The 13,963-nt window shown below is 40.8% G+C and overlaps 1 protein-coding gene across 1 annotated transcript in view; it reads right to left on the bottom strand.

Moving 5' to 3' along the window:
• Nucleotides 1-589: 589 nt before the first annotated feature.
• Nucleotides 590-13,963, bottom strand: part of IKZF3 (IKAROS family zinc finger 3) — a 37,604-nt gene continuing 24,230 nt past the window's right edge. The window contains exons 7-8 of the mRNA XM_069786385.1: nt 8,927-9,043; nt 590-3,708 (exon numbers count right to left, since the gene is read on the bottom strand). Coding sequence (XP_069642486.1) covers nt 3,005-3,708; nt 8,927-9,043 — 821 coding nt within the window. The 3' untranslated portion in view covers nt 590-3,004. The remainder of the gene's footprint in view (nt 3,709-8,926; nt 9,044-13,963) is intronic.

Below are 13,963 nucleotides of genomic sequence, written 5' to 3'. Positions count from 1 at the left end.
TAAAAGCCAGTTTCCTGAGCCTCCTCTGTGCTGCCCGCTGTTTAGGTATAATTCAGCAGTAAATAAAGAAACCAAGCGAGACAGGCAAAACAGCTGGCTGGAGCACGTTCAAAGAGAACAGTCCAAACAGAAATTTGTTTCGTACCAAAATAACCAAACCAGGCGCAGAATACATCAGGCTCACAACAAATACCAGCAGTTTTTCCCCCTTCTTTTTCCCAGATGAGGTGTTTTGCAAAGCTCCTCTGAGCTCAGAGACCTGCCCGAGACCGAGCGCAGCCCTTCAACGTACGAGCACGACCCAACGGGCTTCCTGCCTCCCACGCCAGCGCGGCCAGGGCTTGGCCCGCGAGGGAGGGTGCTCGGGGTAATGCTGCGGGACAGGGTCTGCCGCACCGGCGGGGTCCCCGGATGCGAAGGGAGGCACACAGAGGGGACTGATCCTGGCATCGAGAGCTGGACGCGCCAGCCCTGCGCCAGCCCTGCTCCCAGGACACAGCGAAGGCAGGCTCTGGCCCCGGTTCAGGCAGGCGCAGGCACACGCTTGGCGATCATCACACAGCACATAAACGGTACTCATAAAAATATATATATATATATATATTTTAATAAATGACTGGGTTGAAATTCCACAACATGTGTTTGCTCAACAGCAGGGCTGTAATGAGGTTACCGCTCGTTAACTCCAGACAGCCCAGGGAACTTCTTTCGGTTCAGCCTATCTTGAAATCATGACTCTGCCCGAGCAGTGGTGGGAAACCGGTGCCATCTAGGCCAGACGCTGCAAAATCCTCCCTCCTTCCTCTCAAAAACCTGGCAGCATTGCTCATGCTGAGCTGCTCAGAGGCGCAGTGGTTGATTGCTCACCTTATCTGGGAAGCAAGGGTAGGTGGCTGAAGCCCTGCCTGGCGGTAAGTGAAGAGTGGGAGAGTAATCTGAAGAGTGTTTTCAAGGATTTGGTAGTGGCGTGAGAAAGAAACTGGCGGTGCTGCGTGACACACATTCGGCAATCTGAGGAGCTTCCTGTGCAAACGACAAGTTACGTTTTACTATGCGTAACCTTATTCATTTCTGTTGAACCGTGAGGAGCATTTTCATCAGCCACGATGTGCGTGTAATTCAGTCGCTTCCCCCATGAAAATGCAGCAGGAGAGATGGAGTTATCCATTTACACTAACTGAAGTGGGAATTGGCTGAAGCCTTTCCCAGTCCAGGCTGCTGCCCGGAAGGCAGTCCTCAGATGACTGGATTAAGACCTTGGTGGAACTGCAGCCTCGCTCACAGAAGGATCATTTGTCATGCCGTGACAACGGGTATTCATCGGGGAAAAACCAACATCCACCCGCTCACTGTATGTGCCTCATGATGGGAAACTAGTTATTGGAAAAGATCCTAAACCTATTTTATAACTACGCACATAACATCACACAAGGTAGCAAAAGAGTTCTCCTTACCCCCAACGATAAGCAGGATCTAGGATCTAGCACTTCTACAGCACTTCAGATACTCAAGCACTCTGCAGACTAATTTATTCTTCTTCAGACGTACCCTTGCTGGGAAAAATGAATGTAATTTTCTTTTTTGTACCTTAAAATTCAGGGAGGGAGAAAGTACTTGAGCCAAAAGAGTGAACCCAGGTCGGAGGGAGGAATGAAATTCAGTATTTCTTGACCCTTGGCACTCCACCTAGGTCTCTGTGCCACAGACTTCCCTCATGGAAACAGACGGATCACCACAGGTATTGGCAGGGCAGTGTTGAGTAAGTACAAAAGCAATGTAGATACCAAACCACACAATGGATTCAAAAACTCCATCAGAACACACCTAACTCTACATTATACAAAAATACTTTGCAAAGAATAAACATCCACTCAGCAAAACTGTTATCAAATTCATATCTTTAGCACAGTGACTAACAATACAGCTGCAGAGCAATGATTAGATTAAAAGAACTATTTTAAAAACCAGCTTCAAAGTAATGGTAAATACTCATTTTGCAAAACAGCACATTTCACTCCGAGGGATATCCCCACATAAAACCAGACAGCGTGATTGAGCTGTCAGCTCCCACACATTCATGTATGCAGATCCTCACGGTGTCTGCTGCCAGGACAGGGTGACTCCTGCTCCGAGCCGTGGACCGGATGGCACAGCCACAAGTTCTGCTGCTGGAGCTGAGCAGGACCGACGCGGGGGCACAACGCACAGCGTGGTTTTGTCCTTGTTCTTGGCACCCATCAGAAAGGAGGACTTTCCATCAGCGAAAATCAGGATTTCCCCCAGACTGCATGGATGAGCCAACCAATGATCTCACTGGGTATCCCAAAAATGCATACTGTTAAAAAAAAACCCAACCCCCAAATAGGTCTCATTTCTTATTTTGCTATTACTGAGTAAGATGCATGTGGGAGTGACTTTAAAGAAAGTGAACAGAGGGGTAAGAAAAATGAAAGTGTGGTGGGGCCACATGCTCTTTAAGACTTAGGGGAAAACCTTTAAGAGGAATTGATAATCCCTCCCAGGCACGTGTTTTCCTTTTTTCGGTGATTAGCCATTTGAAGACCATCAGGATTGTAACAGCTAGAAAAAGCCTCTCCTATGTACTTTTGACTATACAGCTGACCAAGCGAGGAAACCGGCAGCAGGGCATAAAAACCTTTTGCGCTGAGTTAAAGCATACATTATAAAAACAAATGCACATTAAAAAATAAAACCACCCGAAATGGCTCTTAATTTTCACAAAAATAAAGTTCATATAAAAATCGCTCTCTGCTCCTGGTATTTTATACAGTACCACTCACCACAGCAGCTAGGCATAGATGCTACAGAACACTGAATTATTTGTAAAGAAAAATTTTAAAAGGCGTCACCTCCCTGTGACACTCATTTAAAAACTGGCATAGAAAAATACTCAAGAAATTTCTTTACACTAACTAAAAAAACAAACAAACAAGCCTCCCCTCCGATCTAAAACAAAGCTTTTGACCTTGGAAAACCAGTCCTTTTATTTGAGTACTACTCTGTGCTCTCCTCGTGCTATGTGTGAGGAAAATTCATATCGGTCATGGCTTCTGTACCCGCAGACGTTGCACTCAAAGGGATCGCGGAACCCGTGGCAGCCCATGTGGATGGTGAACATCACATAATCCAAAAAGAGGACACGGCAATGGTCACACCGGTAGACCCCGATGGCTTCCCCTTCCTTGTTGATGACCTTAAAGGCATCGCGTGGGCATATGGCAGGTGGCTTGATTATGTCATATGGCCTCGGGAAATCCTTCAAGGACTGGAGGCCGTTGCGGGCCTGAGCGGGGATCATCTGGCTTTGATGGAAGGTGGGATTCTGCCGCTCCTCATGGTTGCTGTCAGTGTCTGTGGAGTCTTGGCCGCTGTTGTTTGGGGAAAGGCCTCTGTCGGAAGACAAGCTTTTGTCCCTTAGGTGGGCATGGCTCTTCTCTGCATCCTGCGAGTTGCCGTTTGGCACGTCGGTGCGGGTCAGTGGTATGGGGTACAGACTGCTTATGACGGGGACCATTTCGGAGGTGGGAGCTGGTGGCGTCTGCACAAGAGGGCGCAAGGCTTCGGCCCCCAGGTAGGTGATGGCATTGTTTATGGCCTGGTCCATCATGCGCCCTTGCATTATGTCGCTTTCCTTTTCGTACATGAAACTTGAATTATAATTAACATCAAAACTATGTCGTTTCTCACCTGCAAGAGAGGAGAGGTATTAAATTACCTGGGCGAGTAAAGAAGTATTTAAACTCTGTGATGCCTTTTCTAAGTGGCAGTAGTCTCTGGAAAGTACAGAGGCATGAAATCCTTTCTGCTGAAAGCGGCCGTTCACATACACAAGTAGCTTTTGGGTGGGTGGGGTTGTTATTTTTTTAAAGCTCAGGCTTGGAAGCAAAAAAAAAAAACCGAAGCAAAAAAAAAAACCAAATCAAAAAATCTAACAGAGGAGGTGGTAAGGATACATACTGGACAAATCAGCATTAATTTATTTAAATTATTCTGGGATTTAAGGGGAAGAATATTATCAAAGCTTCCACTGATTAACTTCTTACGTCTTTTTTCTAGAAAAAGGTAAATAATCATTAATGAAAATACTTGTAAAAGAGCTAATGGATAATGAACCAAAATACTCCATTTTTGGTACCAAGACTGCAACCTTTCATTCTTGACTTGTCCCCCAATAAGCATACCCCTCTAATAGAAAAAGTGAAGCCAAGCGCTGGCTGAGATTTGATGCACTTTTCATTACTTTTACCCTTCTGATAGAGTCATCTTTTATATGTCCTCGGACACTGAAGTCAATTTTCCCCACTGTCCTCTGACAACTGCAGCTTCCTCTGCACCACGCCTGGTTTCTTTGAACTCTACACAGGTTTTCAGATAATCTTAACACTGGCAGCTACGTATATATGTATAGAACACCACATTTAGGGTCACTTGATATGGGGCTAGTGAAAGAGGAATGAAATGTATTCCTCTCTGGCTGTGCTAGGACTTTGAAAGCTCTAAATTAGACAGAACAGGAGGGGGGCTAAGAGAATGCGTACCTGAAATTCTGCTTACGCCTCTTCTAGCAAGGACTAAGGCAAGGGAGGGTGGGCTGGGCAGCACACTGCAACTAGTTTTCTCTATGCCAGGTACAGGGAGGAAATAAAACTGCACCCCAAAAGGACTAAAGTCACTTTTTTGGTGAATGGCTAGAAATAAGTAACTGAATTCTGTGGTTACATACAACAAAATCGTTCATAGTTTTAAAAAACATGGACCAGACCAAATGTTTCATGTGCAAGTGACTTGCAAACATCAGATCCACTAATCTTTTAGTTACGGTAACTTGAATAGTGCAGATGTTTATCAGTCACCTGTCAACACCATGACTCAATGTATATGAAACTTATTAGGTTTCACTGCAGAGGCAGAAAACCAGGAGCTCACGTTTCTCTTATAAAACACTCAAAAGGTTAGTGAACCACAAGAGTGTAACTGCTTCCAACCCTCAACAAAACTTACTATCCAGCTTTACACAGAAGGAAACAAAACGATATAGCACATTTGTATGACTCATAAAACCAGCTCCAGGCAAGTGAAAGATGTGAACACATTTGAAATTAAAAAAAAAAAAAAAAAAAAAAGGCAACAAAAGCAAAAGTAGACAGGACTCCCTACAACTTTTGGGTTAGGATTCACTGTCATAAGATAAGACACAAATACCCAATGTATGATCACTGAGGCTCTCACAGTATTTTGTCATTCCAGTATCCTGGTGGCTTTTTAAAGTCCCCACAATAGCCCATTCTGTCTCCCTTAAATTACGAGTTATATCAGATGCAAATACCCAAACGCTCTTCTGACATACATTAACATGTCATGTTGCTGTACACTTTTAAAAGGCCACGGTATATCAGATGCGGACTCCTTATACAAGAGGGCAAGAAATGAGGCTGTAAACCAGACCACGACATTTCTAAAATTTCTTTGGGAAGAAAAGGCATTACATAAAGAATGGCGTCTTTCTCTCTCCCCTAACTGTCTCAGTAGACACCCCAAGGCAAGCACACGTCTGATTTTGATACCTCAGTGAGATGCCTGTATTTAGGTAGGCTGAATCTGCGTGAAAGTGCCAGAGAAAGTGCTAATCGTATATCCAGAAGCTATGGCACCATATTGCCATCAAGCAGATGGGGGGGCCACTCTTGAATATTTATTTTGTCTCCCCTCAGTCAAATACAGCAAACTTTTCCATGGAAAGAGACAAAATGCCAGATCAGTGCTTCACTCAAAACCAGCAGCAATCAGTCAGGAGAAAGTTGGTATCAATGATTTAGAAAGCAGGAAAGGAGTATATGGAGACTGGGGGATGAGTAAGAGGGACTGTGCTGAAAACAGTTGGTGTTTTATCTTCACAGCCAGCAGGACAATATAATAGATTATTCTGAGTTAAGCTGCTATCTGCACCAGGCGAAGTGCCACAACGTTATTGAAAAACACTACATTAAAAATTAAATTTACAGGTTCTCTAGTGTTCATCTGCAAGGCAGCCACTGGTTAGCAGAACATCTTTCCTCTTTTTTTGTCTCAGTGCAATGCAAAAGCCTTCCCCTTCAAAATTCACACATGAGCCATAGCGTATGACACATACTCATGTGCTGCTCAGTGATGCTTCACTTACTCTAAAATGTACATAGATTTTTGCAACCTGATGAGGTGTGGACACTGGAAACAGGGAGTGAACCTGCTTTCTGCGGCTGTGCTAACCAAAGCAGGCAATTTCTCATTAGACTTTGCACGCTGGGGGATAATGGTATTTGTTACTGTATCAGAACTGCCCTAGCACTTTTACCACTATGAGAAAGACGTTTTTTACTTCTGATCTCAGGGAGAACTTGTTTTTAAAAAGGAAGAAATAGAAGTCTGTGGGCCAAGATGTTCAGCTGGTGTAAACTGGCAGAAATGCATTGACTGCACTGCTTACTTCGACTTGTGTCAACTGAAGGTACAGCCCAACAATTGTTTTATACAGCAGTGAAGTACCACCAGCACAGGTATCTATTCCGCTGGGCTTTTTTTTTTTTTGTAAATATCTGTTCATTAATCAAACCAGGAAATACAAAAAGCCAAGGTTTGTAGATTTGGTCCATATACATGCAAAATAGAAATCCACAGCAAAATAGGAAACACAAAACCATAAACTTCCATTCAAATCCCTGCCCCTCATAACTAAAGGAAAAGTTGAAAACAAAATCTTTGCAAGAGACGCCTTTGAAGGGGGGGTCTAGTGCAGAGGTTAAGAGTCAAGTATACGGTCTGCTGATCTGTGTCCTTATTTGAGACTCATACTTGTGCACACGAGGTAGCTACTGAAGATGAAAATGTGAAAAAATAAAGTGGGCAAGACTCCTGGTGCTTGTATGAATCTCTGTAGAGCCCTCAAATAATAATAAAGGGGTTTTTTTTTCTGATCAATAGACTTCATTCACAGAAATGAGCCAAACAAAGATGCCTTGTTAGTATACATCTCTATCCCTTCTTCCTGACAAAATGAAAAATCAGCACCCATTCTGAGAACGCTGTTTCCCAAGAAATCACAAAGCTGTCCTGGTAGATTTGCACTCCTACACATACAGTTCAGAAAGTCACAGAAGTCAAATCAAGGTCGCACACACTGGTCTTGCAAACATACTTCCCAGGGATAAAAGGGACCGAGTGAGTAATTTTTTCACACATTACTTAACAAGAACATGCCAATCATATAGGTTCTAGAAAAACAGTAAGTTTCAGAAATCAGTTATTTTGTTCCTTTAGGTGAACTGGCCTGCATCCTCCAGCTTCTCCACAAAACCCCTTGCATGACACAGTATCAGTTCATGCCATCTGCAGACCACATTACTGAGCACAATCACAAATCAAGAAAGGATCTATTCCATATGGTAACTAGTATGCTGGGAAAACAAATTGGAAAACCACTAGCACTTAACTTTAAGCGTATGCTGAATGGTTGCGTCCTGCTGCAGATGTGTTTAATAAAATACATAAAGATCGAATTGGTAGCAATTGTAAAACAAGACAGGGTGAACCTGATCTCAGTGCTAAAAAAAGGAAGCTGAAGATTTTCAAAAACATTTGCATTAGTATTACTGTTTGAATCACAGCACGACATGTAAGGTCTAAATCACACAGTCAACAGTTTCAATATTAAATACCCAAAGGCACTCATATGGAGTTTGCTGGTGTGACTTCACTTCTGTGTAAAAAGGTGACCTTTTTAAAGCCATACTAAGATGTCTAAATAAAAGTAACCGGTTTTCATAGATGAAAGTCCAGTGCTACCCACCAAATCCAGTAAGAGCTACATTACCTTCGAAATTAAGTTGCTTTTATGTATATATGTATGGATTTAGCAGCATACCTTTTCCTAGGTTTGGACCTTAGCCCCAGACGTTCAAGACAGGTCCTCAGAACATCCCTCTGCCAGGTGGGTCTGTCTGACAGCAGCTGATCCCTGCCTACACACTCAGCCCCACGCTTCTCCCCTCCCCAGCCATGTGTGTGAACACCAGCCACCACACAGGCCCCTATGCTGAAGGTAAAGTTTATATTAAGAAAAATAAGCACTCAGTACCTTATAGAGCCATACAGAATAACAAATAAGGCATTGCTAGTACTAATATAACTGCTGCCTAAGACAAGTCTTTACTCAGGAAACAAGAGTTGCATTTTATTTTCTTAAAAGGCAAGTTAATGAAATAAGACTAGCCAAGAGGATCAGGCATCCACTGAAACACAGAACCTGCCAAACTAGTATTTAAGATTCCCAGCATGCCAAACCCTGATCATGTAAAATTAAATGCAAAGAAAATGCTATGAAAACATCTTGTTGCTTAAATTACCACAAGAAAGGATTTGATAGTTTTTAATCATATTCAAATTCAGCAGGATTACTAACAGAAATCCAATACTTTTCTGTCTTTAGGCCTTATTCCACACATGCATCCTGGAAGTATCTTCATCTCCTGCTCACTAGGAAAGAGCACTTGGCTCTTAATGGCATTAAACCTTCCTGTTCTTTTCCTGTAAAGAACCTAGCAGAAAACATTTCAAATGCACAGGTACAGAAAACAACACATGGAAGCTCATAAGAGATATTTATAAATTGCCTACACATATAGACACAAAGCATAGTAGAAGCTTCTATCCAGTTTAAGTATCTAACAGAATATATTCTTTTTATTTTAATCAAAACCCTACAAATCACTAAAAACACAGCAGAATAATAAAAATTACTTTATTTACATTCTCTTGTATTAGATTAGATTATAAACTTGAGAAGGATATTTAATAAAAGCAGAGGCATTGTACTAGGTTACCAACTTGCACATATTTAAGTGTTGCACATGAAAAGGTTTTTTGTTCTTACCAATAAATTTCTGAGGCATTGAGCTTTTTCGCTTTGCCACGTTGCTTGCTAGCCTGTCCAGCACAAGGGCTCTTTCACTCCCCATCTCTGCCTTGATGTGCCTTGCCTCCACGCTTGCTAGTTTGGAAAATGTGAAAAGAAAAAAAAAACAACAAAAAAACAACACGTAGGTGAAAAGGAAAAAAAAAAAAAAGAAAAAAAAAGGAAGAGATGAATGGTTTAGTCTCCGGAGTTTGCCACACTAACTGGGAGGAAACAGTTTGGAGATCTGATGTAAACTTGTTTTGCTTTTTCTGTCGTTCTTGCTCTTTGCGTCTTGGGCACCAGTTGCGGTCAGTGGAAGCAAGCACAGAAACAGACACTAATCTTGCAGTCCTGAGCTCATGCAAGGAGAGCATAAACCATACAAACCCAGTATCTTCATTAGCAAGAGGAAGTATAAAATAAACTGGCTGGAAGGCTTGGTTGCAAAATGTAGATGGAGATATAACCTCTGCTAGCCTTTCTTTTTTATTCTGAGTAAGACTGTGTGACACCTGCAGACTGACACAGTGCTTCAAAACTTCAGTATAAGACATTCAGTCCTCTTGCTACACTTTTTAGATATCAGTCATAAGTAGATGTCTTCTTAACTCATCACTAAGAAACTTGTGTGAAATATATCAATGTTCCATTAAAATCAAAATAATATAACCTTTCAATATTCACTTCTAACTCATTTTTTTTCCAGGTGTCATTATCACTTAATTTTTTTTCCTAAATGCTACAGCTAAAACTAATTAAGAATGTTTTCTCCCTGGCACCCTTGTAAGCATTAGCGCTAGGTGTTTTAAAGCTCGTTACAACCTCCAGAATTTCTAATTTTAGGAAGAGTACATGTGCCCTACAATCACTCTCTTGAGAGTGGGCCACTGACTGTTTTAAGAATCTTACCATTTTCCAGAGTTCTCCTTTAGCCGTGCTAACCAATGCCCATCATTTCACGGAAATTACTGCTTGCTCTCACCTCATGGAGGCTGCACAGGCTTTTGAGCTGGATCAGCCAAGCTGAAGGACTGCCACCTCATATCACTACTGCCAGACTAATACTGAATATAACTGCTGCGGCTTCCCCCCAAAAAGCTTGCTCTCGCCTGAAGAACAAGTATCAGTAGTGGTAGTTTTATATTAAAATGTGGCACCAAAAGTTTCAGCATTAGAGACCACTGTGGTAAAAACTAGACACATTTTAAAAGACTGCCCATGCCTTTAAGAGTTGGTATCTAAGTAGAGGAAAACAAAGACAAGGAAGGGTAATTTACTTTCCCAAGCTAATACAAAAGGTCAGATCTTACCGTGAAATAATCCTGGCTGCTGTGTTATTGTACTATTGCACTAGCATACCTACATATATGAAGCATAATCTACATAAGAGACAAGTAATGCCAGAGGAAAATGATACAAGCACTTTGGTATCACTCCAGTCCTGCTAAATGCAGTTTTATTAAGTATTGGACTTAAATTGCAGTTTGCCAAGTACAGCAAGTGATAAAAATGCAGTATCATCCTTCCATAGCTTAGTGTGCAGCATTTCCCTATAAATTTCAGTCAGTCACTCCTTGCTTGTTTATTATTGCTGTTATTGATATCATATGAGTTTCAGTCAGCACAAACCATGACTCACCAAACCTCAGCCAGAACTATTTGTTAATGTTTGTTCAGCATTTTGAAAATGTAAAGTGCTTCATAAGTACTCAATGCCACAAATACTAGCTATGAATATGACTCAGGATGGATGGGATAATAGGGCTCAGCTCAGCACTACCTTAGTCCTGTTTCATCAGGCTGCAACCCCATTATATACATGATAACCAGACCCGCAGAAGGCATGCAGACACAATGCCTTAAAGGTAATAACATACTGCTTTTCTAGTCTGATTTTTATTCCAAATTACTCTAGTATGTTTAGAGACTTACATAAATATATTCGTCAACTGTTAAAATGCACCTGCTTCCAGCATGAAATACCAAGACACTACGTAACAGTTTACATAAAGTGAGTCAAAATATCAGATTAACTTGAAACTATAAGGGAAAGTTAGGTAGGCAGAACATAATCATCTGTTTGGACTTTGGCCAGAAGCTCTAGTTCATTCTTGAGACTAATGTTATGGGATTTTTTAATTTCAGAAGTTCTGTTTAACTCTCATGCTCCAAAAACTGGAATATGCTTTCTGAGCTCTTCAGATAACTGCCGTTCAAGGTTTGAACTATCCCCAACCCAGAAAGCCTGTAATCTTAACAGGATCATTGCACAAGTCATTAATAATAGTAATTTATATTTTAAAAACCCCAACAACCCACAACTACCCTGAACAAGATATAATAATACAAACAATGCTGTATATAAAAAAATTTACGTTATAAAGAAAAAAAAGGAAAGAAAACACAATTCGTCCATGTTGTAAAAGCAGCTCCCTGGTCGCTACCATTTCTTCATTTTTCTTATTTTGTTCTTCTAGTTCCTTTTTTTTCTCAATCTTAAACTTCATGAGTTGTACTCATGTTCTATTAAAGCTTTAATTTCACATTTTCAGAATCTTTTTCTCTATCTTCTGACAAAACTCAAAAGAGTGAAGTTTCTGTAAGTCCTCTTAGCCAGCCCTAGAAACACACTGGAAGCTACACGTAGCATATCAGTGACTACTTGTCTTGTCAATGTTATTTATGTGCCACCAAGGGAACTTTATTAAATTAGTGTCGAGAGGGCAGACAAGTGGCTTCCTGCAGAGGTAACAATAGTCTTTACTCAGAGGAGATTGCTGAAGAGACAGTAACTATTGACCTACATAATATGTTCTGGGACATCTGTAAGTATCAATCTTCCAGCTTGATGTCTGTCTGCCATTTTATTTTAATGCTGAGGGTCTTTTCTTTCTCATTTAAGATTTTCTACTCCTTGCTAACGGCCATTTTTCCCTAAAGAAAAAAAAAAATCTCTATTTATGGCCACAAAAGGTCTTTGACAATATCTTCATCATACAGCCTTAGGGAAACAGTATCTGCTCCCATTGAGACACAGGTGGTTACGCTGGTTCTCTCCCACAACACTGCTCTCTCTACCCAAAAGCAAACTTAAAATTATCTCACCCACCTTTTTCTTCTGGATCACTTATTAAACAAACCAAGAATAATACTCAGTATTCAGGAAATTTTTTTTTTAATCACTCAAAATTCTCTAAAGACTTCTCAGAGAAATAATCATGCCCTGTCTCCCTCTTCAATTACCTTACCCACTGGATAATTCCACTGCACATTGTGACATTAGTTTAAAGAACTAATTATCTAACTGTAACATGTATCTAAAAATAAATCTCAGGCTGGACTGACAGAAATGGTCAAGTGCTTTGCTCAAAGTTACTCTGAGAAAAAACAAATAGTTATAAAGAAAATCTAGACTTCTAAAGCACTTAACCTATTTCAGCCTGTGATCTTTAAATGTCCTGCAAGCTAAATACTTGATGATTCAAGTGCATGGCCAGAAAACAACAAAAAACAATTAAACAACCAATTAAATCACCCTCTTCCTTCTTGTTCAGATCTGATCAGTGCTCTCGCATGTGCCTCTGGAATTATATGGAAAGTCAAGCTCCTAATCACGGTATTTTATACAGCAGTAGGACGGGGTTTAGCTCCAATGTCCTGACTGCTTTTAAACTTGGGTCACCATCTCCTACTTAGCTAACACTAGCAACTGATTATGGCCTTCCCTCATCACCACCTAAGATATCTCTGTGGTGCTTCCGAGTACTGTTGCCTACCTCAGTGGTGTGTACATTTCAGTTGTGATCTTATGTTTATAAAACACTTGCAGAGGAAAATTTTTCTACAAATGTGATTATCCATTATGAATGACTACTTATGTTTTCTTGTAATTGCTGGTTGACAAGCCACCTCTCTAAAACAGTGCTGTCACCTAGCCATCATGTCACTCTGTAGACGTACAGAGAGTGCATACTCTTCTTCCAGCCCAAAGCACGAACACACAATCATTTAGCCTGTACTGAATTGTTTCCATAGTGTGGTTTCTGTCACACCATAAATGTGAGTATAAATTTTAGAACATGTGGGCATCGTTAACAAAACCCTAAAGTACAAAGCAGAGCTCAAATTAGAGGCATTGCTTCCTGTAGCATCTCTATGTGGTCACTAAATAATGGAGAGTGGAACAGAGAGGTGGGTTATTGTGCAATGAGAACAATGTGACCAGAGATTGTTATCAGGGACTGAGCAACACTCTAACAATATTGTTACATAAAACCTTTCTTTCAGAAATATTCCCACACTGCTACACTTGGAACATGCAAACCTTGTACTAAAAAGCAACTAGAATGGTTACTACTGTCCTGATGCTTGTCAATACTTTAATTAGTTATTGGATGGTGGCATGTAGACCATACTTGTGTGTAAAGATGGCTTCATATGAGAAGGTTGCAAGGACTTCGGAAGAGATGACCAAAATTCAAAGTGATGCAGGTAAGTAGGAAAATGGTCAGAAATCAAAAAATGATGTTCACTAAACACAAGTGCAAAATGCTACGCTTAGGGGAAAAAAAACAAATCAAATGCACTAAATGACCTCTTGAGGTCCTTTCCAGCTTTCTCCCCCCCCTCTGATTCTGTCATCTAACATAGTGCTGATACCAGAGAATTGAATGGAAATGCCTCAGCAAGACTGGAGTTCCTGTTTTTCATAAAACTTACTACTCCACTAAAAACACTGCAATATTTTTTAAAGTGTGAAGGTCTTAAAGGCATAGGGTACAGCCACATCATGTCATACTGGAAATTTACATTTCCTCTGTGACCAATTTAAGGCATACTGTACTACTACAGTAAGTACTACATAGCAGATTCTGGATAAGTGAAATGTTGCTATTCTGAAATTAATATAAACCATGAGAATCATTTAAAAGCAGAAATCTATAGTAGGTATCATGTTTTCCATTTTCACGTCGTGGACATCTCAGAGTGATTGCCATCATGGGAGTATGTACT

Source organism: Haliaeetus albicilla, chromosome 7 (assembly GCF_947461875.1).
Source record: "Haliaeetus albicilla chromosome 7, bHalAlb1.1, whole genome shotgun sequence".
NCBI lineage: Eukaryota > Metazoa > Chordata > Aves > Accipitriformes > Accipitridae > Haliaeetus > Haliaeetus albicilla.
This window is presented reverse-complemented; position numbering and strand designations above follow the sequence as displayed.